Genomic DNA, 26,460 nt, shown 5'->3' on the forward strand with positions numbered 1-26,460 from the left:
CCCCTCTACCTCCTGGTCAAGGAGAGTTTTTTCCAACATGTATCATTCCCAGACAGCTCTCATAAGGTCTTATTCCTTTGGGCATTTTACACTACACTCATATGATCTCTTTTTATAAAATTGTATTTATTCAAAAAATATGGTTCAAATATTCATCATGCACAGACCTGTAAGCCCTCTCTGTAACTTTTACATAGTAAAACGTCCCATGGGGGAAAATCTGTGTCCTCTTGACCTACATTTTTAGATGTTGATAAAAAATGTCTTGAGTGGGTACAAATTACTGTCTTTTCCATTGGAAACAGACGGTTGCATTCCATGCACTGCTGGCCACACCAGACATGTGTTTCACAGGGAGCTTCTTAGGTCCTCAAACACTCCTTAAACATCTAGACCGAATGCAGGGAGGATGTGGAAACAAGGGTTTCCCAGGTGGCCCACTGGTAAAGCATCTGCCTGCCAATGCAGGAGATGCAGGAGACATGGGTTCGTTGAGATTCCTAGATCGGGAAGATCCCCTGGAGTAGGCAATGGCAACCCGCTCCAGCATTCTTGCCTGGAAAATTCCATGGACAGAGGAGCCTGGTTGACTATAGTCCAGGGGGTTGCAAAGAGTCAGATAAAACTTGTTGACTGAGGGTAAGTGCGCGTATGTGCATGTGCGCACACACACACACACACTCACACTCACAGAAACAGGGCAGAAGAAGACGCGGCCCTGGTTACTCAGGAGCTTTGAGCCCAGGAGTTCACCGCTTTGAGGAATTCACAGCCCACAGACAGGCCGTAGTGTCAGGTCCATCGAAGCCCATAAAATCAGAAGTTCAAGACAGGAAGATATCACAGTCACCCTGGAAAACATCAACTTGTTTTATTAGAAAAGGCTATTGAAGACCAATTTCTCCCCTCTGGCTTCTGTCCTTAGTGCTTGCTGACCATTATTGGAAGGACCAGTTAGTCAGTCAGTCAGCTCAGTCGCTCAGTTGTGTCCAACTCTTTGAGACCCCATAGACTGCAGCACACCAGGCCTCCCTGTCCATCACCAACTCCCAGAGCTTGCTCAAACTCATGTCCATCATGTCAGTGATGCCATCCAACCATCTCATCCTCTGTCGTCCCCATCTCCTCCTGCCTTCAATCTTTCCCAGCATCAGGGTCTTTTCCAATGAGTCAGTTCTTCGCATCAGGAGGCCAAAATATTGGAGCTTTGGCTCCAGCACCAGTCCTTCCAATGAATATTCGGGGCTGATCTCCTTTAGGATGGACTGGCTGGATCTCCTTGCAGTCCAAGGGACTCTCAAGAGTCTTCTCCAGCACCACAGTTCAAAATCATCAATTCTTCATCACTCAGCTTTCTTTATGGTCCAATTCTCACATCCATACATGACTACTGGAAAAACCATAGCTTTGATTAGACAGACCTTTGTCAGAAAAAAGGACCAGGCCAAGAGTATAAAGATAGAGGAAAGAAACCACAGCTAACTTCAAAGGACAGAGCCAAAGAAACATGTGGGTTGCTTTCTGAGCATTCAACAGCATGACTGAAAATGAATTAACTTTTGTTTCCAAGGAACATTAAACCAGGTAACACGTGAATATGCTAAAACAAACTGAAAGTCAAGCAACACAAAGTGTTACCTGGTGAGCTTTCCCTCCATCCTCGGAGGCAGCCTCTCTGCCTTGGCTCCTGGACTCCTCCAAAGAGAGCTGTGGGCATTCATAATGGATGGAGGTTTATCATACTCCAGCTTCTGGTCTGGGGCTTCCCCCATGGCTCAGCGGGTAAAGAATCTGCCTACAATGCAGGAGACACAGGAGACGTAGGTTTAATCCCTGGGTTCAGAAGATCCCCTGGAGAAGGAAATAGGAACCCACTCCAGTATTCTTGCCTGGGAAATCCCATGGACAGTAAGAGCCTGGTGAGCTACGGTCCATGGAGTCGCAAAGAGTCAGAAACAACTTAGCAACTAAGCACACAGGCGGCTTCTGGTCCAAGCTAAGCTAAGCTTCAGGGCAAAGTTGAGCTGCCCATCCTGAAGGCCGGGCCACAGGGATGAGTCAGAAAAGTGTGAAATGGACAGTTAAATCAGAGTGACCTGCTGCAGTCCTGGTCAACTGTGCGGCGTGCCTGTCGTCTACTTGCAGTGTGCTAGGAACCAGACACTGGGAGGAAAGAGGGGGGAGTCCAGCCCTCCACCCTCACAGCTCACCTTACAGCTCTGCTAGCCACGGCCCATCTTCTAGAGAGAAGTAAAGGATGCGCTGGGCAACCCAAGTGGATAGAGGAGAGATTATGGAAAATGCCAAGAAGGTTTGAGGCGCTCACAAGGCCCAGTGGCTCTCCAGGGCTTCCTCGTGGGGTGCTAGGGCAGGTGCTGATCGGTGGGACCGGGCTCAGTGGTGAGCAAGAGAAGCTTTTTAATATCTGCTCCCAAAACCACTGTCCCAGCATCTCAGAAACACCCAGCTGGTGTGCGTCCTCCAGGACAGCCCACCCAGTTATTTATTTCTGTATTCCACGATATACTTATAAAGCAATGAACTGTCCACGGAACTAAGTTTGGGCGTCTGTCTGGCCACAGGCATCGCCCTCGCCGGCACCCTCGGCGGGGAAGGCCGCGTAGACGCGGGCTGCAGCCTTCCGAGCCTCAATTCGCCTCCCTCCGCCACCTCCCCTTCACCCCTCCCTCCCCCGCCCCTCCCCCGGTTATTTGGGAGATTAGAGTTCATTAATTAAATCCTGTGCTTAGATCGAACTGTAACATTATTCCAATCACATTTGTCTTGCAGGAGGCAGAGGAGATGGCAGCCTCGCTGGAAACGCGCGGGGGAGCCTGAGCCGGCGGCCGGAGACGCACGGCGCGCCGCTCCAGCGCCGCGGCGCCGCGCAGACCCTCCGTCTCCCTGCTCAGCCTCGCGGGCCCGCTCGCCCCTGCCTCCCGGGCCCGGCTTCTCTCTGGGGCTCCTGCCCACCCCTACCCCGGGGCCCCTGCGCGGCTCCCCTGCCCGGTCCCCCTCCCCCCGGCACATACGCTGACACGCGCGCGCGAACACACACACTCACACACACACTGACACGCCAGCGAGCTGCTGGCCGCTCAATGGACCGATTTCCCCGCTTTTCCTGATCCCAAGCCGGCCCGGGATGAGAAATTGCAAAATGGCCCGGGTCGCCAGTGTGCTGGGGCTGATCATGCTCAGCGTCGCCCTGCTGATTTTATCGCTCATCAGCTACGTGTCCCTGAAAAAGGAGAGCATCTTCACCACTCCCAAGTACGCCAACCCGGGGGCGCCCCGAATGTACATGCTCCACGCGGGATTCCGGTGAGTGCGGGGCCTCTGGGCGCCCGCGGGTTATCTAGTTTATGGGGGCGGGAGGTCGGGGGGTGGGGGAAGGGAGGGTGTTTTGCCTTCTCCGAGACACTTTGGGCAAGATAACTGCGTGGACCTTCCATGCCTCGCTCTGATTCTTAACACCACCGCCACCCACCTCCTGCTTTTTTTTTTAATCCGGACGTCGTCCTCATCAAAGTGATTGCATTCTCATATTCTTCTTTGGCATCCCTTCCCCCATTTCAAAAATGGGGGGTGGGGTGGGGTGGGGAGGGTGGTTTAAGGAGAATGATGGTGGATGGAGAGGCCTTGTGTGTATCTGGGAGTGGGCATGCAGAGATGGACATGCGTGGCGGTGAGCGCCTACCCCGCGCGCGGACCGGGGCGAGTTAATGGCGCAGGCGCCGGACTCCTCTGGCGCGCTCTCCTGCTTTCCTCCCCCCACCCATGAGCCATCAAACGAGGCGCGGGTCTGTTCTCTTGCAGCCCCTGGGGTCCTCGACCTCGATCCTTACCCACCGCCCTGCCATCGCCCCCCGCCCCCCCCCCAACTCTTTCCGGGATTTCCGCAATCCCCCCCGCCCTCTGCGGGAAGCGAGCCGCCTAAGGGCCGCCTCCCCTCGCCCGGGTCCAAGTCACCGCCGGGCGCGAGGCTGGACCGAGAAGGCAGGCGCCGGGCGAAGCTTGGCGGAGCTCGTGGAGGCCCTCTGCCCCAACTGTGACAGCACCCCTATCCCCACCCCCAAGAGCTCTGCCAACAGAGCCTTCAAGAGGGGCTGGTGGCGAATACGAACTGCACCCTGTGGTCTCAGCCAGACCCGAGGTGCGAAACCCAGGGAAGGAGTGGAGCGGATGTCCGGAGGGCCCCCGGTCAGGGGATGGGGCTGAAATCAGACCGAGGCTCGGGAAGGAAGAGGTTAAGGAAGGAGCCATCCCCCAACCCACCCCCCACCAAGCCTTCCCCAGGGTCTTGGGTTCATCTGCCCTTTTCTCCAAAAATCAATCGGGCCGCGGCGCGGGGGCGGCGCGGGGGCGGCGCGGGCCTAGCCCGCCTGGGCGCGGCCGCTGTCCGCGGTGCTGACTCCCCTGCCTCCCGCCCGGGCGCGGCCGCTGTCCGCGGTGCTGACTCCCCGGTCCCCCTGGCGCGGCAGCTTCTGGCCGAACGCCGGGCTCCCGGCCCTGCTCTCCGCGAGACGGCCATTTTATGGTCTCTCCCTCGCCCGGAGGGATGGACAATGGAGACGGGCTTGCCTAGTTTCCCCTCTTCCTCCCGAGTGTGTGTGGGGAGCAGAAGGTGGCCCAGACGAGCAGGGGGCTCTGGGGCGGGATGTCACCGAGGGCCTGCGCCAACTAGCCGCCCGCACCACCACCGTCCCCTCCCCGCTGCCATCCGGCCGGACCTTAATGGCTGCCTTGGCTTCCCCGAGCGGAGCCCAGCGCGTTTGTCTGTGTACTCATGCCCCTCTCCAGGTCGCAATTTGCGCTGAAGCTTCTAGATTCGTCATTGGTGCCCTTTCCGCATTCTGTGACTCATGAACTCCAAGCCAGACCTAAGTGGACGTTTAATCGGACAGCGTTTTTACATCAAAGGTAGGATAGGAGATCCAGGAGGTGTTCTGAATTCTGGAGCTCAAAACCAAAACAAAACGAAATAATAACAGTACAACAGAAATCCACTCCCCCCAACCCGAGGTGTATCTGCATTGCCTTCCTGGCCTGACTGCACAAAGGCTGATTAGTAACCCTTTTCTGTTTATGGAGTGCCCCCTCATAAAAGGAAAACATCAATAAGGCCACTTTGAAAAGAAGGAGGGGGGGAGATATTTCTAGTATTCTCCTTAACTTGAGCTTAAATTGAGCACTGTGATTTATAGGTAACATGTATGGCTAATACTGCCAAAGCCATTTATTTAAAAAAAAAGTTAATGACAAAAAGACCACCCAATGCATTTTCATTGCCCCTCACTGGAAAAAAGAAAAAAAAAAAAGTAAAAAAGTATTGTCTCACCGAAATACAGAAGACACTATACTTCATCCCCAACAAATTACTAGTGAAAAATCTCAGCCCAAATATATGCAGATGTTTAAGTATGGTTTTGGTTTTTTAACCTGATTGTTCTCATTAAACTTTTATAGCTTATAATATATTGTAAACGCTACCAAAATTACTCTTAGTTGTCTTACAGCAGCTTCATTTATACATGGGGTGTGTGTGTGTGTGTGTGTGTGTGTTTCCTTTCTTTTCTTTTTTTCTTTTTTGAGGTGGGAGAAGAAGGATGAGATTTATGCGAATGTATGTATTTTCCTCAGTGATTTCTGGTCTACTCTTAGCAATCCCAGATAAGTCATTACTTCTTCCTTCTTGGTGGGATAATTATGCTGCTAAATGCAATGTGAGGCATCTAGTGTATTCATTAGGGGTATGAATACTTATTTTACAAAAGTTTACTTTACCACTCTATTTAGGGTGTTGTGTTTTGGTCATAGAATTTCTAGTTATCGCACTCTTTTAATCCAATGATAGAATTAAAACAAATTCAGTAGCTATCCACGGTACATGAAAATGTTTACTTGAAAAGCTGGCATAGAGTCATTTGATTATGATTAAAAATTTTAAAACACTGTTTAATTATCAATTAGTCCATGATAATAATTGATTAATTCTAAAACTCTGAAGTTTTTTTTTTTAACTTTTGTGGTTTTAATCCAACTTAATTTTCTAAGCAGCCCAGAAAATTGTCATGGGTCAAATATATTATATATTTCCCAAAACATATTTCTGTCTCAGTAAAAATGTTCTCCCCACACTAGGCCATGTGATCCAAATAACCAATTAGAACAATATTTCCTTCTCAAAACTCCCCTTCTTTCAATCCATTTATTAGGTAATCTTTAATTAATTTGCCCAGTGTCACTTTAAGCTTTTACCTTTGTAACAGTTTGCAGTGAACACTTAGTAACTTTGGAAGTTTGCTTTAAAGCCTTCAGTGTATGTCGCTCTGCATTTTGACAACTTGAAGTAATTTTTTAAAAAGTAAGATTCCAGGTAAAGTGATAGTATGCAAAGCATTTAGTTTCATTCCTGCCATTTGTTTTAGGCAAAAGATAGAGGAGTTCAGTGATTTCTTAGAACTGGATAACCTAGTAGCAAAGTAACACATGACCGATCTCTCTTAAGTATTTTAAATAGCAGAGATTTTAAGAGGAGATAGTTAATTTCACTTAATGCTCAACATGAAAGCAACCAGAAATTAGTGCTAAGTATCACCCTTGCCTGTTTATCCTCTGAATTCTTAGAATATACACATGTTTTCAGGATTTACAATAGCTTCTTTTTCTAAAGAATTAGGTTTCTCTAACTTAATTGGGTTTCTATATAATCAAGTAGAAAAAGATTCCTTTTTCATTATTCAAAGGACAATAATGAGATTATCATCTCATTTCTATTAAATATTCAACTACTCCCACTGCTATTACCGTTTTCATATTTTAATAATAGATAGTACCATACTGACTCATATCTGTTTGACTCTTATTTGGACACCAGTAATATTTTATATTCTTCGTACACTATAGCCCAATAGCAAACAAGTAGTCCCTAGTTGCAAACTGTAAGTCACCAATGTTTGTGCATTAATGTGAGCTCCTTGGGGTCTGTGTAAATTGTCTCCCTGTATCTTCTGACACAGTTTGGCCCATGCCTCCCCCTTGATCAAATATATTTTTTGGGTAGAGCAGAAACCCAAAGAATCAGCAACTGAAAACCATAAATCACAACATTTACAAGCCTTAGAGGATTACACCCAGAATTTGAGAGACTAGAGCATGCCTGTAATCCTGAAGCAGTTCTCCCTTCAGTTATTATGAGTGTATAATCTTTCTTGGGTTACGTGTGCCTACAGTTCTTGCCTGAATGAAACATTGTAAGACCTAAGATGGAAAATCAGTTCTTTTGAATGGGATACATTTAATGAATCTCTTTTTATTTTAGGCAAGAAATTCTTCAGCATGTCGATGTAATAAAAAACTTTTCTTTGACCAAGAATAGTGTTCGGATTGGACAACTGATGCACTATGATTATTCCAGCCATAAATACGTTTTCTCTATTAGCAATAACTTCCGATCACTGCTTCCAGATGTGTCTCCCATTGTGAATAAGCGTTATAACATTTGCGCTGTGGTTGGAAATAGCGGGATCCTGACAGGGAGCCGGTGTGGACCGCAGATAGATAAGTCAGATTTTGTTTTCCGTTGCAATTTCGCCCCTACGGAAGCTTTCCAAAGAGATGTTGGAAGGAAAACCAACCTTACCACCTTCAACCCCAGCATCCTGGAAAAATATTACAACAACCTTTTGACCATTCAGGATCGTAACAACTTCTTTCTCAGTTTGAAAAAGCTTGACGGGGCCATTCTTTGGATCCCTGCCTTTTTCTTCCACACATCGGCCACTGTTACCAGGACATTAGTTGACTTTTTTGTTGAACACAGAGGCCAGTTAAAGCTCCAGTTGGCTTGGCCTGGAAATATAATGCAACATGTCAACAGGTGTGTATGTTTTATTGCCTTTAACTCACACCGTACCAGATGGCAAATCAATATCGTAATCTGTTGGGGGTGGGAGCTAGCTATCTGATTAGTTAGTTGTTGTGGTTAGCATAGTACTTTAGAACACACTCTGATGTTTTGTAACGAATGAACGGATGGTTCTAGGTAAGAAGTTCGATCTCCTACCCAAGCTGGTAACCAAGTGTCAAATGGAAGGACTGGTGTTTCATCAGCTTTGCCTATCCATCCCCTGTCCCCTTCCCTGGTGGTAAGCCTAACAAGCAGCCATGGAAATCACCACAAATCAATAATTTTCTCTGAATGGACAGCTACGTCCCAATAATGCCAACAACTAAAGTAGACAAATCAAGTGGTTTTCTTAAAGATGCAATTGACTTTAAATGTTCCTTTTTCTTTGATGGGTGGTTTTTTTGTTTTTTGTTTTTAGATAGCCAAGATTGGAAAACCACCTAGACAAGTCAAAATTGTAAAATCGGCTTTTATCATTGGAGATTTGAGTGCCAAAACATGTGAAAAGTATTTTAGCAGCTCGTTGTTATCCCCCTGTAATTTGAAAGACAGATTAACCAGGATGCAGTATTTTCATCTAGTCTGATGAGTCTTAACTCTGGCTATACCTCAGAATCACTTGGAGAGATTTAAAAAAGTACTCTTGTCTGGGCTCTGCTTCAAGAGATCCTAACGTGATTTGTCTGGTGGGGAAGGACAGCGGCTCAGATACTTGGTATGTCTTAATAATTCCTCAGATGATTCTAATGAGCAGCCAGAATTGGGAGCAGGCATTTAAGGGCTTCCATGGTGGCTCAGATGGTAAAGAATCTGCCTGCAATGCAAGAGACCTGGATTTGATCCCTGGGTTGGGAAGATCCTCTGGAGAAGGGCCTGGCAACCCACTCCAGGATTCTTGCCTGGAAAATTCCATGGACAGAGGAGCCTGGTAAGCTGCAGTCTATGGGGTCTCAAAGAGTCGGACACGACTGAGCACACACACACACACACTTATAAAATGAAGGGAATTTTATAAAACAAAATTAATTGCAGAATTTTTTTCTATGAATAATCTGAGAAAATCGCCTCACCTCTAATGTCCCCTGTTCAAGTAGCCCCAATGCCCTCACATACTATCCAGGTGTTACTGCAAGTTAGAATGGGTTCTGGGAGGTCTGGTAGAAAAGGTTATAAAATTTTTATCACATCACAAATGGGTACATAGTAGACATCCTGTAGTCCTCTAACATCTTCCAGATTTAAGATCTTGTAGTTGACCTCTCACATAAAGGAGGAATGATCATGTAATCAGCTGGTACGTATCTAAAAGGCAGGCTGGTGCCAGCATTTAGAGTCCACGCTGGAACTTTTTCTTGGAAAGAAAAAGGACACTATTAAGAATTATGACAAAGATAACAGACAAAAACTGGGGCTATTTCAGTTTCCCAGGATGTATGGTTACCTGTTTAAGAGGTAATATAACCCAGCTTCTAAGTTTAAAGACGTATCAACTGAGGTACAAAGAATGAGGTATATACTGGACATCGCTGCCCAAAATGGGTAGAACCAGAATTAGAAGCCAGGCTTCCTGCCAACCTGCCCTGTGGTCTTTCTGACTTCATCATTTTGCTCCCCTCTCACTCCATTTAAGCACAGCTGTACCAAAAGAATCATCAGAAGTCATTCTAACTCCTTAGGTAAGAATATGAAAACAAAGACTGAACTTGTGAATTTCACCTGGAAGGGGAATGTCCATGTGAAGCCTTCAGGTAGTGAAGAAGGGTCTAACTGCATGTGATAGAACCTTCCAGAAGCAGCCTGTGTGGCCCTTCTGGCCCCCAGCCTCTCAGGAGGCCCGTGGAGTAGCCAGAATGACCCACTTGGGCTTGGACCAAACACAGTAGTTCAACAAAACCTTGGAGGAAGTTCAGTCTGTGGAAATCTGATTCATGAACAGTTTGAGTATGCTTGTACACCAGTCACAAGTGCACGGGCACACGCATGCACACACCTTCATGCCACAGCAGTCTCAGATATTTGGCAGTTTAGGTAGCAAGGCTTCAAATTACTGTCTAAATATGGAAAGCACAACAACCATTATTTAGCATTTTTTACAAATTCAGAAAGTGTGTAAATACTTTTCTTAGGTTCTGGCACATCAAAGAAGGTCTTGGAAGCCCTCGGTTAAGACATAGGAACAGGGAATGTGGTTTTCACAAAAGGGTAGAAAAAAATAAGGCCCCCAAATCTTTTCAAACCCGTGAAGAAAGATTTAACCTCTGAGTTTGGGTAAGGAAGTAACAGAGGAGGGCCCCTTAGAGTAAATACCCACTCCCTACTCCCAAGCGCCCTTTACGTATGAGAGGCATGGTCATTCTCACTGGTGGGCTTTTACGGCATCACCAGGGAGTCAGAGACACCACTCTTTTGGACAACCCAGAGTAGGGCCACTCCAGTATTTCTTGCCTGGAAAATTCCATGGACAGAGGAACCTGTCATGCTACAGTCCATGGGGCCACAAACAGTCGGAACAACTCAGCGACTAAGCACACACACAGAGAGCAGGGACAGCTTTGAACGTGGGACTTCCACGGTAACAGACGAGCCCGCGCTCAGAAGGGCCGACACTTGGTTTAATCCCCTGCTTTGCCCTCTTGAAATTCTTGAGTATTTTTTAAATAAGGGCCCACATTTTCATTTGGCATTGGATCTCACAAAGTAGATGGCCCTGCCCTGAGGGGTTTTTTGTGGTCTTCAAGATAGATTCAGAATAGTACTGCTTAATTTACTTGGATAAATTCACTCCCCCCAAACTGGTCACAGTGACTCATCTGACGGAAACCTTCAACACTGGGCTCTGAATCCGCCTGTACTTATTATTCCACAGGTACTGGAAAAACAAACACTTGTCACCCAAACGGCTGAGCACAGGTATCCTCATGTACACCCTGGCGTCAGCAGTCTGTGAAGAGATCCACTTGTATGGATTCTGGCCTTTTGGATTTGACCCCAACACAAGGGAAGATCTTCCGTACCATTACTATGACAAAAAAGGAACCAAATTTACCACCAAGTGGCAGGAGTCCCACCAGCTGCCGGCTGAGTTTCAGCTGTTGTACCGAATGCATGGGGAAGGGCTCACCAAGCTGACCCTGTCACACTGTGCCTGAGAACTCCAAGCAGGAAGTGCCAAACGGCTGGTTTAAAAGTGCCCCGACTCACACCGAGTAGCCCGTCAGAATAGACCCCTAGAGAGTCTCTCATAAGGACTGTCTGCCCCTTAAGAGCAAAGGGGTCTTTTCTCCCCTCTGCCCTGCTCTTTTAAGGGTCTTAGCAAGACAGATGCTTTGAAGCCTCATGATCTAAACTTGATTGATAAAGTGACTGTTGCATTGGGAACTCTGCTGCTAACGAAATGGTTTGAAGTATTTTCAAGTTTGTATTTTAATAATAAACTGCCTCCTTTTTTTTTTTTTTCTAGTGAGGATTAGAGCTGTAGTGTCTACAGCTTTGCTCAGATAGAGGCCTCGCAATCAGAGGCCTCTGGGCAGAGGTTAGGGCAGGATTTCAGTTTTGCCTGGGTGGGATCAGACTCTTCAAAATGAAAACAGAAAAAAATGGTTTGCAAATATCATCTCTCTCTTCCTCTCTTCCCTGCTGCCCCTCCCACCCTCTCCCTTCCACCCTCTACAACCACTTTCCTGGCCCCACCACCATGGACTTTTATATTTGGCTAGGAGTTGTGTTGAAATAGCTTTGCTTGTGTGTCTTGCATCTGTAATTGATAAGTTCAAGGCTCTGGGTAACTGATGCTTCATGACAAACTGAGTGGGTCGTGACGGATCCCCTTGCAATTCCTTTTATAAGAAATGCCCCTCGGGAAGTTCTCACTGGTCCATGCAGCCGTCCTGCAGCAGAGCAGCTCCTCTCTGCTGGGAGGCACGTGATCCAGGGCATCTTTGACCATCACTAAGAAAGACTGTGGCGCGGGTGGCGTCTCATCTCGTGACCCTGAGCGCTATTATGGCAAATCATCCTGATGCCGCACCTTCAAGGGCGTTCCAGCCTGGGCGCACTGCCTCCCACAGCCCCAACCCAAGCACTGGACTGGGAATCCCCTCAGAACATAGAGGCAGGGAGTCAGCTTGAGTTTGGTACTTATAAAAGAAGAGAAAGGAAGGAGAATACTTAGAAGTTGTTACGGATCCCATGGCCCCTAAAGTGTTATAACTATGGTCAGGGCCTCTGAGAACCAGCAGGGTCAAAGCAGAGGAGGTGCTCTGAGACTGGCCAGGACCCCATGTGAACGTCGCTGAGGCGAGGTCATCCTGAGCGTCACGGTGTCCATCAGCACCGCTCCAGAACTCCAAGGCGATGGTAGACACCAGAAGTTCCCTCTTTCCACTGAAATCGGCTCTACAGATCTAACATTTCAAAAGGAAAAGCCACTGTTTCGTGGCAAGCCTGGTCCTAAATGAACCCTTGGGACTGGAGATGCATGGGCCTGCTGCAAGGGGTTCAGCAGCTGCTCCCCTTTCAGCCTTAGGAGTGGAATCACATCACTCCTGTCCCCAGCTTTTCACTGAGCAGCACTTTGTTCTTCCAGTTCAGCCCAAAGTCTGGCCAAGTCGATGTTAAATTTTAATAAGAGTTTCTTTCTTCTCTCCAAATGCCAGTCAAGCACATTTATAATACATTTGGGTGGGGTAGCTTATTCTTTTCCAGAAATCTCATCTAGATTGCTTGTGATGTTACAAATACTGTTTAAAATCATTGCTATTGTTCAGTAAGCAGCTCCCTGCCCCTCCTTGGGAAGGTACCATCATGCCGAAAATCAAAACAAATACAAGTCTGATTTGATAAGGAAAGATGCGGTTCTTATGCTCATGTTCTGCCTGGCTCTGAAGAGGGCTGTTTTCTTCTAATTTTTCCCAGAAAGCTAATCAGGGCAGCTTACATAGATCCAGACACTAACCAGTGACAGAAAAGTCATACAGTCCAAATGTGTTACCGCTGGTGACACACCTCACTCCGTTGTGTGAGTGACAATCATCCAAATAGCCGGAGAGCATCCGAATGGAAGTTTTGAAGTGGGAAGCTCGATACTTGAAATAAGTAGAGGGGGAGATATCCAAAACACTTCTAAATGCAATGATACAATTTGATGGGCACTCAAACCACATGCTTAACTCCCTTATCACTTTAAAGAGGAAAGTACTACATTAAAAAAGAAAAGAAAAAAAAGAGGACAGTACTACAGTCTTTGTGCTGTTCTCTGTTAGGGCCACAGGGAGATGGGAAACTGACGGGAGCGTTTAGCTGGATCTTCCGAAGCACTTAGTTCACTTGGTTTCAGCTAAGTGATAATGCCAATATTACGATGAGATGGTTGGATGGCATCGCCGACTCTATGGACATGAGTTTGAGCAAGCTCTGGGAGTTGGTGAAGGACAGGGAAGCCTGGCGTGCTGCAGTCCATGGGGTTGCAAAGAATCGGACACGACTGACCAACTGAACTGAATATGGGCCAGATCCTGACTCTGGAGTTTTAACCCCAATGTGCCCACTAGATTTCATGAAATATGTGGACACTTGGAACCAGGCAGGTTAAAAGAGCAAACGACCAGAATCCCTAAAGCCGGTTAATTGTTCTATTGTAGACCATTTAAATTAGCTTTCATCAAAATGTCAGGTTTGGGGATTTTTCTTTAAGTTCAGGGAGACTGAGTAAATCTCACTTCGCTCTTGGCTCCATTTTAACCTAGAGTGAGAGGACTCTGTCATCTCCCACCATCATTTCATCCATCACTTTCACAAAAACTCAACATGCTGAGGAAACAGACCTGTCTCCCAGACCCAGGACAGAGAGATAAGGCTTATCTCCTGGTCCCAGGTAGGACTTCCTGGAGGTGATCCCAAAAGACCACCTTTCCCTTTGTCTTTAAAAATCTCTGAAGACAATCCCAAGCCCTCCCATAGTGGTTAACCACAATTCTCATAATTTATCCATTCTTTATATGAGGGCTTTATCCTTCTATTGCAAAAAAAAACAACCCAAAAACTAGATTCAGCGTGCGGGTAAAGCATTTATCTCAGTTTTCGGCATGTAGTCAGCACTCAATATATGACACCTTTTACTGTTATTTTTCTTGGTTAGTTATGCCCTTGACCTACAGTTTCGGCATAGAGAAAAACAGCCTCTAGCTGATGATACAAAAAGCCTTTTTGTTTTTAAAGACTGTTCCCAAGATTAAACCTATATAACTACTGTCTCGACCAAAAGAGTTGCTGGGTCCCGTGAGCCCAGATTAGGAAGTGTGAAAGTGAAAGTGAAGTCGCTCAGTCGTGTCCGGCTCTAGCGACCCCATGGACTGCAGCCCACCAGGCTTCTCCATCCATGGGATTTTCCAGGCAAAAGTACTGGAGTGGGGTGCCATTGCCTTCTCCTTATACATATCCATTTTGTGTTAAATGTCTCACCAGACAGACAGTACTATTAAACTCATAGAATTTCTAAAAAATATGGAATGCTTCTATAAATAGCCAGGATCTCCAAGGCTGTGTGGTCAACAGCAGTGGCGTGGGCAGACAGGCCTGTGGGTCCTCCTTCCTGATTCAGCCACAGGTACCAACCCCTGGTTTTTCCATTGACTTTGCTCTATTGGTTATAGGTTAAGTGCATCCTTTTGTCAGAACCTTTCTTCTTTTTGGTGGCTCAGATGGTAAAGAATTCATCTTCAATTCAGGAGACCCAGGTTCAAGCCCTGGATTGAGAAGATCCCCTGGAGGAGGAAATGGCAATCCACTCCAGTATTCTTGCCTGGAGAATTCCAAGGACAGAGGAGCCAGGCAGGCTACAGTCCATGGGGTCACAGAGAGTCAGACACGACTGAGCGACTCACACTTCTTTCTTTCAGATGCTCATGGCAGAGTCTACCCTCACTCTTGGAATAAGTATCACCATAAAGCCCCCAAGTCTGTCTCCATGTGACACCAATGCAAATGACCAATTCAGTTGCACAAAAAACAAACAAAAAACCCCCACAATTATTTAACAACCTGCTTAACGCTACTCCCTTGGTTTTCATCAGTTGTTCTGAGTGTCCTGTGTAGGCATGCGGATCCAGGGGAGACAGCGTTAAAGTGTGGCATTAAGATCCCCTCTCACACCCAGAAAATCTTCTCCATATTTGATGCTTAGGCCTCTGCATGCTTTGCTTCTGTGTCTTAAGTGTCCTTGACCGTGGTACAAGTGCCGTGCATTCAGCAGTGCTGGCTGTGACCACCGGGCCATCTGTGTGACTCTGATGGCAGGCCCCTGACCATGGCACTACCAGCCAGGCTGTGCAGGGAGGGGTCCCCTGGCCTCCTTGTGCCCAGGCCTCCAGTTAGCCAGTTATCCACGGATGTGAACGTCAGAAGTAACCTGACTGGGTGGGGAAGCAGAGGAATAGAAAAGCATTTCTTTTGACTTGGGTTGTTGTCGTTGTTCAGCTGCTAAGTCATGTCCAACTCTTTGCAACCCCATGGACTGCAGCATGCCAGGCCTCCCTGTAACCTCGCTATCTCCCAGAGTTCGCTCAAACTCATGTTCGTTGAATCAGTGATGCCATCCAAGCATCTCATCCTCTGCCACCCTCTTCTCCTTGATTTGGGCAAAATACTAATTATTAGACACAGTCAGTCAGCAAAGAGATGTTGACTTGAGGGCAAAAGCAGCAGGGACAGAATTCTAGAGACCTAGGACACTGGAAATGGAAGAGCCTTTCAATATCTCTGGTCATAATCCTTGACTTCCCAAAATGAGAAACAGAGAGGTTAAGCGATTTTCCCGAGATTGCACAGGTAATCAGTGGAGAAGTTTTGACTCTTCATCTAGCACTTCTTGGCTCATCAGCATACAATAAAAGTGGGCTCAAAGGGAAAGTGATTATGGTCTGGGGTCTACAAGGCACAGAAAATAAAATAAGTTAGAAAAGCTGAAAAAGAGGAAAAAAGATTTTCCCTGCACTTAAAAATTATTTCTCAATGCAAAACAGAAAAGGAGATGCTTGCCTAGGTATACGACAGTCCATTGGTAATAACCTACATTCTCCCCTAACATGAAAGGAAACCTACTTGGTAAATGATGATTCTGATAAATCTGGTAAACCACAATGAAGTTACTGACAGTTCCCAGTTGACAGCTGGGATCTTAATAATCTATTCATCTTAATAAAACCTTGTTTTAGTAATATGTATGCATAATTTAAAAGTTGAATGCTGAGAGCGGTTAGTATGTAAAATTTTCATTTGAGGACTCTAGGTAAAAAAGTACATTTTGTCAGTGCCTTTCCATGTAATAAGTAATTTCAAGAGCAGACTTCACATTCTTGCATTTAGTTCAATATGCTGAGAAGATGCACAAATAACAATGAATAATTGGGGCTGGGTCTTCCTGTCCAAGATGAGAGACAGCCATTTTCTGTATAATTCTGGATCCTTTTCCCTGCAGCAATTTGAATGTGCCAAGCCAAAGTTTATGTCTTGCCTCTACTTCTCCCTGAGTGTGTAGAACTATACTTTTGCTCACAAAGAAAGTTGCGGCTGTGCGTGTGTGCGGCTGAAAAGCCCAGACCGAGGGTCGTGGGTGCTGGGGACTTAGAGCCCCTGGGTTACCTGCTGGTCCTGTCTGGGCCCTGTGGCCCAATTAATCAAGGCCACAGATGAGCTGATACCACAGACCAAAATGACGAAATATGACTCTCTCACCCCTTGATTACTTTGCCATATAGATTTAACATTTAAAGTGGGAAATATTTTAGAATGTCATTATTGTATCATGCAGTATTTAAAATTTCTTTTTACTGTGATGACTTATCGAAGATATATGTGTTTGAACAGATGTTTTTATCCTCAATTAAGCTCATTCTCTTGTTGTTAATTACAATGGATAATCACAGTGATGAGCCTGTTGTGAGTAACTGACTTCGATATAAGATGACGATGGGGTTGTGGGGAGAGGACCTGGATTTGCTACCCATCCACCAGCAAGCCAAGCTGGAAGGCAGGAGGAGCTAATACCATCCTTGCTCTCCTCCCCAGACCTGTGGCTCAGAATGTCCTGGAATAAAAGCCCACTTACAAAGATTCCCAGGTGATTCTGATGTGGCCACAATTTGGGAACCAAAAATATAGAGTGAAGTCATGTACACCATGTTGACCAAAGTCACTGAATGCTTGTCACTTCTCATGCAGTTACCATCAGATCTGCTTCCTGGACTTATCACGACAATAGAAATAGTCTTAGTGACTCAACCATTCAACTCTTTTGGCTAAATTGACCAGCCACTAATTTGTAAGTGAACAGTAACTGGTCAATTTTGTCAGAATGGATGCAGGCCTGGAGACAGTCAGAGTGGGGAACATAGCTTTAACCTACTTTACCCCAAGGCCAGCTCTTTATATGTCTCTCGGGTTCAGACTAAAAGCGATCTCGGGTCACTCATCTTTAAAAATAGGCAGACTGAGAAATAGGAAGGTTGAACAATTCATTCAGATTCTACTTAGATGTCATTCCCAGAGCCTAAAATAGTTTTAAAGGGGTCTTATTTCTCAACCTCCAGGAAGTGCCCCCAAATGCAAAGATCTTTGGGTTAAAATGAAACCAATCAAAAAAGAAAAAAAAAAAAAACACATCAAGAAGCTAAGGTTCTAAAACCAGCTGAATATAAAAGGGGTGGTCAGTTGGCACTGGTTGCCTGGTGCCAGCCTCTGTTAAATAAGGTCCCTCCATCCTAATGAAGGGCTTCCTTGATAGCTCAGTTGGTAAAAAAAATTCACCCGTAATGCAGGAGACCCTGGTTCAATTCCTGGTTCAGGAAGATCCGCTGGAAAAGGGATAGGCGACCCACTCCAATATTCTTGGGCTTCCCTGGTGGCTCAGCTGGTAAAGAATCCACCTGCAATGTGGGAGACCTAGGTTTGATCCCTGGGTTGAGAAGATCACCTGGAGAAGGGAAAGGCTACCTACTCCAGTATTCTGGCCTGGAGAATTCCAGGGACTGTATTGTCCATGGGGTCACAAAGAGTCGGACACGACTGAGCGACTTTCACTCCTGAATTACTCTTAAATTACATCCCAATGAAGTTTTGGCCAGGTTCCTTTCCATAGCTGTGCACATGCAAAGACTTTCATCATCAGAGACACTAGAGACCTCCTCTCTTTTTCCTATTGTGGGGTTAAGAGACAGCTTTAGCTCTTTGGTGTGATGCTAAATGTTTAACAACTGGCTCTGAAGGATGATGGAGCCCTGATTTGTAGGACTTGCCAATTTCCATGCTATAGATACTCTCTTCATAGCCAGTTTCCAACTACTAACTTGATGTCAACCAGCTGAAATGTCACAATATACTCTCAAGAGCCATTATGAGCTGGCTCCAGCGCAGCACTGCCTGAACAATTTCTGAGTCAGTGAGCACCAAATAGAAGGGCTAGCCGTGGCTTCCGAGGGGCTCCCGTGGACCCCGCTTGCTGCAGAGAGGCATGGCCACCTTGATCGATTCTGTATTTTTAATATATTATTGGTCCTTGAGGCTAAGGACCTTAGGGGTTCAAAATACTCCCTTAGCCACGTGACTCTTAGGAACCTCTCAACAGACTCCTCAGAACCTTAAGGAGTTACTAGCCATGGCTTGTCTGATTTCTAAAGGTGACCTTCCAGGTAAACACTCTTTAATTTAACTGCCAATTGAAACCATGTTTGGCTGATCTTTCCTCACACCCTATTGTCCGTTGCCTCTTTCCCTATTTGGCTAATTTTCCCTGTCCACTTACTCCTCAACCTTCTGATGTGGCACAAAAGTGACAGGCATCCAGAACTTAGTGCCTGCAGAGGAGAAGGGGGTAGAAAGAGGCATCCGATTGGCTTACCTGGACCCGTCACCCTTACCTGGGGAGGCTCTGTGGTTCAAAGGTCTCTACCTCACCAGGGGGACACTCGGCAAAACACTACAACCCTGCCCAGGGTTTGAGTATGCACTCAGCTGGACTTTATCTGCACTCAGAAAATTCACAGTGGGCTAAAAACTCCATTAAATAAGAATACTGCTAGGAACACAGTGAGGGAAGGCACCATGTCGTGCCTTGCCCTCAGCGAAGCCCTGAGCTGAGGCTGGACCTGCCAGCAAACGTTTGGCCACTGCAATCTCGGGCACTGGGCTCGGCTTTCCTTCCTTCTCACCACCAGTCAGAAGTGAAAGCCCTATTTCTTGAGTGTTTGGAAATCAGACTGAGCCACACAACAAGCTTTGTTTGCAAATTAAAGGTTTTAGGATGGAGGTCATTCTTAGGTGGGTTTAATTAAATCCTTTGGAAGGCAATGCTGGAGGAAAAAAAAGTGTACTTAATTCCTTACACACAATGAGTAGCCATAAGTTTTTATTCTGTATGTGGTAAATCAAAATTAGATCATAAAGGACCGAGTCTACTTTCCTTGCTGTAGTAAAATGCCCTACAGGTTCTGTAAAATATTTCCAGACTGTGAAGGTTTGAAACTCAACTTGGACATTTTCTGTATTACGTTCAAAAAGTCAGGGCACACCTCTGCTTTCTGTTCTTAACAGTTATCAAAATCAGCTTGTTCCACTACAGTTAAGACACTACACTTTATTTCAAATGAGCCAGGTACATGTTAAAATGCTTTTCTCTGTGTTCAGAGCAATTTGCATATAGCCTGGGCACAAAATAGGCTTTTATCTGGCTCTTTTCCTGATACACAAAGAGGGTTAGCTCACAGCTACAAACAGAAGCGACTTGACGGGGTCCCAATTTTACTCGGAAGAAATTAACAGCAAAGCCAGCACTGAGGAACCAGCCACCCCCACAACATTTTCATCTTGTGAGGTAGGGAAGAAAATCTGGCAGATAGTGGGAGAGAGGTTTGGTCAATGTATGTAGGTGAAATAAAGTCATTTAAATATTTGCAGAAAGGAACAGATTTCCCTCTGAAATCTAGAACCTAGACCATTTTGCAAGACTTAGAATAATAGGTATCCAAGACAAAAATGCTCTTTAACCACATTTCAAGACCCAGATCTAAGCCCTTACTAGGCAGAACGCAGCCTTACTACCAAGAGCCCTGGGAGGGGTTTATCGATGGGCTGAAATCCAAATATGGAGCATCAGCAATTAGCACTGAAATTCTCCCGGGACTCAGAACAAAAGCACTGAACCAGCCCAATGCGGCATCACCTATTCACGCAGGGCAGTCACGCAAGTCCACAGCAGAACTTCACAAATCTAGACATTAACTCAGGTCTAGATTCTAGGTGAATATCCTGAACGTGGAGACGGGGCAACTGTGGTTCAGGAAACAGAGAATGACTTATGTTCCCAGCTTGTTAACTGGAACTAGAGTCTGGGTCTCCCAACCACTGATTCTATTATGCTATACGACGCCATGCTGCCTCCATTCTTTAGATGGGAAGTTGACAATCTATTGTGGAAGCACGAATCAGAAATCAAGACAAAAGAATGTATATGATATCTTCTCTCGTTTAACCTACTTGGTTCCACCGCCTCATTTTAGCATCATTTTAAGGAATGTTATAACAATGTAGGGTGAGGAGCAAAGTTCTTTATAGAGTAATGATGGAAACAAAAGGTCAAAAGGTAGGAGAACAGTGATTGTAAATTATGATAGAAATGAGGAAGAAGCATGAGGAAAAATAAATGCTCAAGTTTGTTAAAACCACGGAGCCCTCCCCCACGCGCTGGATGCATTTGTTGTGGAAAAGCTACTTCCTGCTGAGACACTGGCTTTGAAGGCTTTACTCCTTTCCAGCAAACGAGGAGACCCCTTGCTCTCTGGACGAAGCTTCAGCCTTTAGGACTCAGACTCATATCTCTTACGAGCGGCAGCCTCAGTCACTCTTAGAAACGAGCTGCCAGATGGACAGGGCTGCAGAGATCGGACTGAAGCCAGCATGCTGGACTGAGGAATGTGTAAATAGCCTCCTGCCTTCTTGGTGAACAAGGATGATCACTTTTTTTTTTCTTTCTTTTGTAAAGGTAATCGCGTGTATATTGTGACTGTAGTTTGTGAAGAAAATGCAATGATCTGCTTCGACAGCTCCCCAAATGTACCTGTTAAGTGTGAATGTGCCTGCCTCATTGCCTCCTGTGCCAAACACGGTACTGAATGCGTTGTTTTTAAATAAACTTTTGTTGTGCATTGGAAAGCACTACTGGTTGTCTTTGTCCCATTCAGGGACACACACGCACACACGCACAAACACACACACACACGTGCGTGCACACACACACACACACACACACAAACACACTACATCCAATGAACAGATTGAACGCATCCTCCTTATCTCATCCCCTGCATTTTAAGGAATTCTTGGGGACTTGCAGGACTCCAGAAAGGTTGAGCTTTGTTGTCTACAGCCAAGAACTAGTAGCTAAAACTAACTACTTGGTTGTCTACAACCATGAACTAGTAGCTAATACTAACTAGCCCCCAATGCCCAATTTTTCCTCAGGTCTTTTAAATGCAAATCATGCAACAGGCCTTAACATTAATAATAATAATGATGATGTTACTCCTGAGGGGTACAGTCACATACATCAGCTTATTTCATCAGTAATCAGGTGAGAGAAGGATGCATAAGAGTTTGACTTCTGCTGCAGAGTAAATGGCAGCGTTGAAATGAGAAACTGACTCTCGGCCCAGGGCTCTTTTCCTTGCATCTTCAGGCCATTCTGGTCACTCTGTAGCCCACCTGCCCTGAATAACCCCTCAGCCTCCATCCCCTTTCCCTTTGCTGTTTTAAATTTTTTTTTTCCATTGGAGGAAAATTGCTATACGGTGTCGTGTTAGTTTCTGCCGTACAGCAGTGCGAGCCAGCCACCATGATGCATGTGTCAGCTCTCTCCTGAGCCTCCCTGGTTCCCCTCATCACACCCCTCAAGGTCATCACAGGCCGCCAGGCTGGGCTCCCAGTCACAGAGCGCCGTCTCACCAGCTACCTGTTCTACACATGGTAAAGTGTATATATGTTGATGCTACTCCCTAAGTTATTTTTTTGAAGGATTTTCATCCTTCACTTGAAAAGACAGTAGCTATTTATTTATTCACTGTTTTTCTATGTTGCCCACTATATTGTAAACTCTGCCTTCTCCAAAACAGGCATGCCTGTTTTAATCACACTGTGCCCCCCAGTGCCCAAACCAGCGCTAGGAACTTGTTAGGCCATCAGCTGGTATTTGATTGATGGACGGATAGACGGATGCATGGTCAGACCATCGAGTCTGTGTCCCGCTTCTGCTCCTGTCCTCTCCCTTCCCATCGTCGTGCCGACGTCACAGATGCCAGAAGTTGTCCCTCTGCTCCGCTGCCTCAGCGAACACCATGAATACATGCTTGTTGACTAAAGGAATAAACAGCCTCAGAATTGTTTCTCTCAATACACATGCTCCAACTTTAAGACGATCGCGGGGACTCGATCCAGTGGTTAAGGCGTCACCTTCCCAGGGCAGGGGGTGCAGGTTCTATTCCTGGTTGGGCAGTTAAGCTCCCACCTGCCTTGAGGCCAAAAAAACCAAAACATAAAACAGAAGCAATATTGTAACAAATTCAAAAGACTTAAGAGTAAAAAAAGAATGTCCCAGCATATGAATGCACCATAGCGCAGCCCCCTGATTGTAATCTCAAGCAAAGGGAGAGCTAATGGAGGGTGAAAGAGCCCACCTTTGGTAAACAAGGCTGCATCAGAGAGGGCTGGCCACAGTACACTTTAAAATTCAAATCAAAAGTCGCTTGTGGTCACCTATGTGTGACACCGGGTGGGATAGGAACAGGATACAAAATGAGCGAAACCACAGTGCCTAGCCGGAAGGAACTTAAAAGTCTTACTGGGGAAACAGGTCAACACACTACAAGGGAATATCTTCTACTCTGTGCAGCTCCAGGGGAGGACGGAATGCAGGTGAAGGACAGAGAAAGACAGGCAAGCAGAGCAAAGGATGGCCCTGTTATATTCAAGTGAAGGCAATACAAATTTTAGAGGCCAGCAAACTTGACAAGCTGATGATTGCCCCCCGTCACCTCTCACAGAGAAGCGGTTTAGTTGTTCTAAAACAAAACAAAACCCTTCAGAAACTTCAGCAAAACATGAAACCGACACCAAGTTTATTGCAGGCTGTCTTTGCCTGGGGCCAATAGGTACAAATTAAATTTTAAAATTAGAAATTTTTTCCCTAAGAAAATGCATTGCCGCCACTTGACCAAAACAAAGAAGATTAAAGAAACCTCACCCATAGAAGAGCCAACTTGACCCAACTCTCCCAGGCCAGTAAGGCAGTTGACTTTCTTAGTCTAAGCAAGAGTCTGGGCTCTTTCTCCAGTGCGCCTTCCACAGGGTCTGTACCAGCCTCAATAATTGGGGGTAGACCCTATTTGGGGGCTTCCCAGGTGGTGCTAGTAGTAAAGAACCCACATGCCAATGCAGGAGACATAAGAGATGTGAGTTCAATCCCTGGGTGGGGAAGATCCCCTGCAGTAGGGCATGGCAACCCACTCCAGTATTCTTGCCTGGAGAATCCCATGGACAGAGGAGCCTGGCGGGCTACAGTCCATGGGGTCACAAGAGACAGACACGAATGAAGTGACTTAGCACGCATGCACACACACACGCACCGCATTTGCAGTGCACTGTTCTCAGTGAGTGGGCTTCCCCAGTGGCTCAGTGGTAGAGAATCTGCTTGCCTGTGAAGGAGGCGTAAAAGACACAGGTTCGATCCCTGGGTCGGGAAGATCCCCTGGAGGACGAAATGGCAACCCACTCCAGTGTTCTTGCCTGGACAACTCCATGGACAGAGGATCCTGGCAGGCTACAGTCCATGAGGTGGCAAAGAGTCAGACACGACTGAGCGGTCGGGCATTTTTGGTGAGTAAGTTAGTTTGATGGACAGGCTGCTCTGAACACTATCTCATACCACACAGAATGTCACAGGTGATTGGGAACTTAGATATGTAATGAATTCAATGCTCTGGTTTCCAGATGAAGAAACTGAGGCTTAGGTGTGAAAGTGACTTATCTAAATGGCATTGTCCTCATAAGCCACATTTTAAGTAATTTATCAAATGTTCTGGGACCCAAACAACAAAGTTATTTTTATACCAACAATTCTCAAATCTAAATGAAAATATTTGAAAGCAAAATCTGCTCCCTTTATCTCTTTTTTTATTATTATAAAAATATTCTTTGAAAAAATATGAGAAAATAGAGATAAACAAAATAGTAAAAACCACCTACAACTTTCACCTGTTTTTCTGAGTGTGTGTTTGTTCCTAACCATGCATACTGTCGCATTCTTTTGCTTTTTCTCCACTTAAAAATATATCAAGAAAGCCTTCCATGTTATTAAATATTCTTTGATAAGCTCACAGGATGGAAGCTCTATCTTATTTAACTAATTCTCCATTATTGTTTCAAATTTAAGTTTGGGTTCTTGGCTATAAATAGTGCTTTGCTGAACATCTTTGAATGTTTGGACATCAATGATTGTTTCTCTGTATAAATCCGTTTAAGCGGATTTTCAAGAGATATGACTCATTTTTTTAAGAGAAGTCTTTCTCAAAACTGGTCAGAAATGTTCAAGTAAAAGTTCAATGACCAAATTTATAAATCTTTATTTCACCAGAAAAGTTGTAAAGGCTTTAAAAAGGCACACAAGTTTAGGTGGAAAGCATGCTTCAACAGGATGATTCCTCAACAGAGAAGCAATGCTTATTTGTATACTATGCTAAGGTAAGTAAGCTACTGTTGTGTGCTACTTAACTCAGTTGCTACATCTCTTGTTTGGGAGCTGGGAGAACTGTACATATCAAAAAGAAGCCCATCCAATCATGTCCTTAAGCACCAGGACCATTTAGGAGAGACGGGCCTTCAATATAATGATATTGGTAGATAGCTCATTCCCTTATTCTGAGAGTATGTTCAGTTCAGTTCAGTTCAGTTCAGTCGCTCAGTCGTGTCCAACTCTTTGTGACCCCATGAATCGCAGCACGCCAGGCCTCCCTGTCCATCACCAACTCCCGGAGTTCACTCAGACTCACGCCCATCGAGTCAGTGATGCCATCCAGCCATCTCATCCTCTGTTGTCCCCTTCTCCTCCTGCCCCCAATCCCTCCCAGCATCAGAGTCTTTGCTTACTAATTATGCTTTCAATTCACATTAAGTCCAAGAAGTCAAAGTGAGGAAGATGAGGTAAATGATCTACCTTAAGGCTTCATAAATCCTATAGACCAGCTGTTTGGTTGAAGTTTTGAATTGGTGGTTGAATATCTCCACTTCTATAAGAGAGATGTGACTTTAAGCAAATTCAAAATTTGAACATACAGACTTTCAAAGCAGATTTATTAAGGGATAACTACAGAATTCCCCATTCCCTATCATCATCCCCTCTCTTAAGTAAACCTGTATTTGCATGCCCCAAAATGAGTAAATATATTCATTACTGTGGGTCTCCTAGTCTCTATCACAACTACCCAATCCTCCATTGTAGGGCAAAAACAGCTAGAGATGATACATAAATGAACAAGTAGAGATGTGTTTCAATAAAACTTTATTTAAAAAAATAGTCAGCAGCCAGATTGGCCTTCAGGCTTTGGTTTGCCAATCCTTGCTTTAAATAACACACTCCTTCCTATATGTAAAATATTTCATTTGACAACCCTTATTGTATTTGTTTCCTAGGGTTGTCATAATAAATTACCAGAAACTTGCTCCCTTAAAGTAACAGAAATTTATGCTATAACAGTTCTGGAGGCCAGAAATCTGAATTCAAGTTATCAGAAAGGTTGATTCTTTCTGGAAGTACTGATAGAGAATCGTTGGATGTTTCTGTCCTTGCTTCTGGGGCTGCCAGCAACCCTTGGCATTCCTTGGCTTTCGGCTACATAGTCCAATCTGGCTCCATCTTCACATGGCCTTCTCTGTGTGTCTGTATCTTCCCCCTTCTCTTGTCTTATACGGACCTGTCTTATAAGAAATTTGGAGCCCACCCTAATTCAAGATGATCTCATCTCAAGATCCTCACCTTATCACATCTGCAAAGATCCTTACTACAAATAAAGTCACATTCCAAGTGGACATATTCTCAGGGGCCACAATTCAACCCACTACATCCATTTACAACATTACCCCATCCACCAAGGAATTCAAGGACTCTAGAGAAGAAGCCATGGAACCCCATTCAGTGAGGCACAGGCTCAGCTGTGCTCCACAAGCCATTATTCCCCTTCAGAGTTAACAAACCCAAACTGCAAAATCCCAACAGCCTGACTCAGCAGTGCAAATCATGTCCTTAAGTTATATTTTACAGAGCTTTTTGGAATCTATAGACAATAAATGGATGTGCTTCCAACAGTGGATTCAGGGACAAATCAAACACCACCACCAAAATCAAAAAACTCTGAAAATGCTGCTAGTGTACAAAGAGCTCATGGCCCGCACCAGAGCGCTGCTCAGCGCCTGGGAGACTGCTCTCGGAAAGTGGGTTTCCGGCTGGTGTATGT

The 26,460-nt window shown here is 45.5% G+C and overlaps 1 protein-coding gene and 1 long non-coding RNA gene across 2 annotated transcripts; one reads left to right on the top strand and one right to left on the bottom strand.

The window, feature by feature from the left end:
• Positions 1-1,350: 1,350 nt before the first annotated feature.
• On the bottom strand, positions 1,351-4,817 carry LOC113882714. The gene is made up of 3 exons (XR_003508428.1): positions 4,734-4,817; positions 1,639-1,795; positions 1,351-1,390 (listed from the first exon to the last, which is right to left on the bottom strand). It is a non-coding gene; the product is annotated as an uncharacterized LOC113882714 (long non-coding RNA).
• On the top strand, positions 2,707-21,112 carry ST8SIA3 (ST8 alpha-N-acetyl-neuraminide alpha-2,8-sialyltransferase 3). Its single transcript, XM_027525790.1, has 4 exons — positions 2,707-3,324; positions 4,804-4,923; positions 7,325-7,882; positions 10,779-21,112. Exons 1-4 carry the CDS (start codon positions 3,146-3,148, stop codon positions 11,059-11,061), a joined length of 1,140 nt encoding a protein of 379 aa, XP_027381591.1. The 5' UTR covers positions 2,707-3,145; the 3' UTR covers positions 11,062-21,112.
• Positions 21,113-26,460: the final 5,348 nt, after the last annotated feature.

Source organism: Bos indicus x Bos taurus, chromosome 24, assembly GCF_003369695.1.
Source record: "Bos indicus x Bos taurus breed Angus x Brahman F1 hybrid chromosome 24, Bos_hybrid_MaternalHap_v2.0, whole genome shotgun sequence".
Lineage (NCBI taxonomy): Eukaryota > Metazoa > Chordata > Mammalia > Artiodactyla > Bovidae > Bos > Bos indicus x Bos taurus.

Excerpts from the sequence above, each read along its gene's own strand:
- ST8SIA3 (XM_027525790.1), top strand. The coding sequence starts at position 3,146 with ATGAGAAATTGCAAAATGGCCCGGGTCGCCAGTGTGCTGGGGCTGATC. Across the intron at positions 3,325-4,803 it reads ATGCTCCACGCGGGATTCCG|GTCGCAATTTGCGCTGAAGC; the intron begins GTGAGTGCGGGG and ends GCCCCTCTCCAG. Across the intron at positions 4,924-7,324 it reads ACAGCGTTTTTACATCAAAG|GCAAGAAATTCTTCAGCATG; the intron begins GTAGGATAGGAG and ends TTTTTATTTTAG.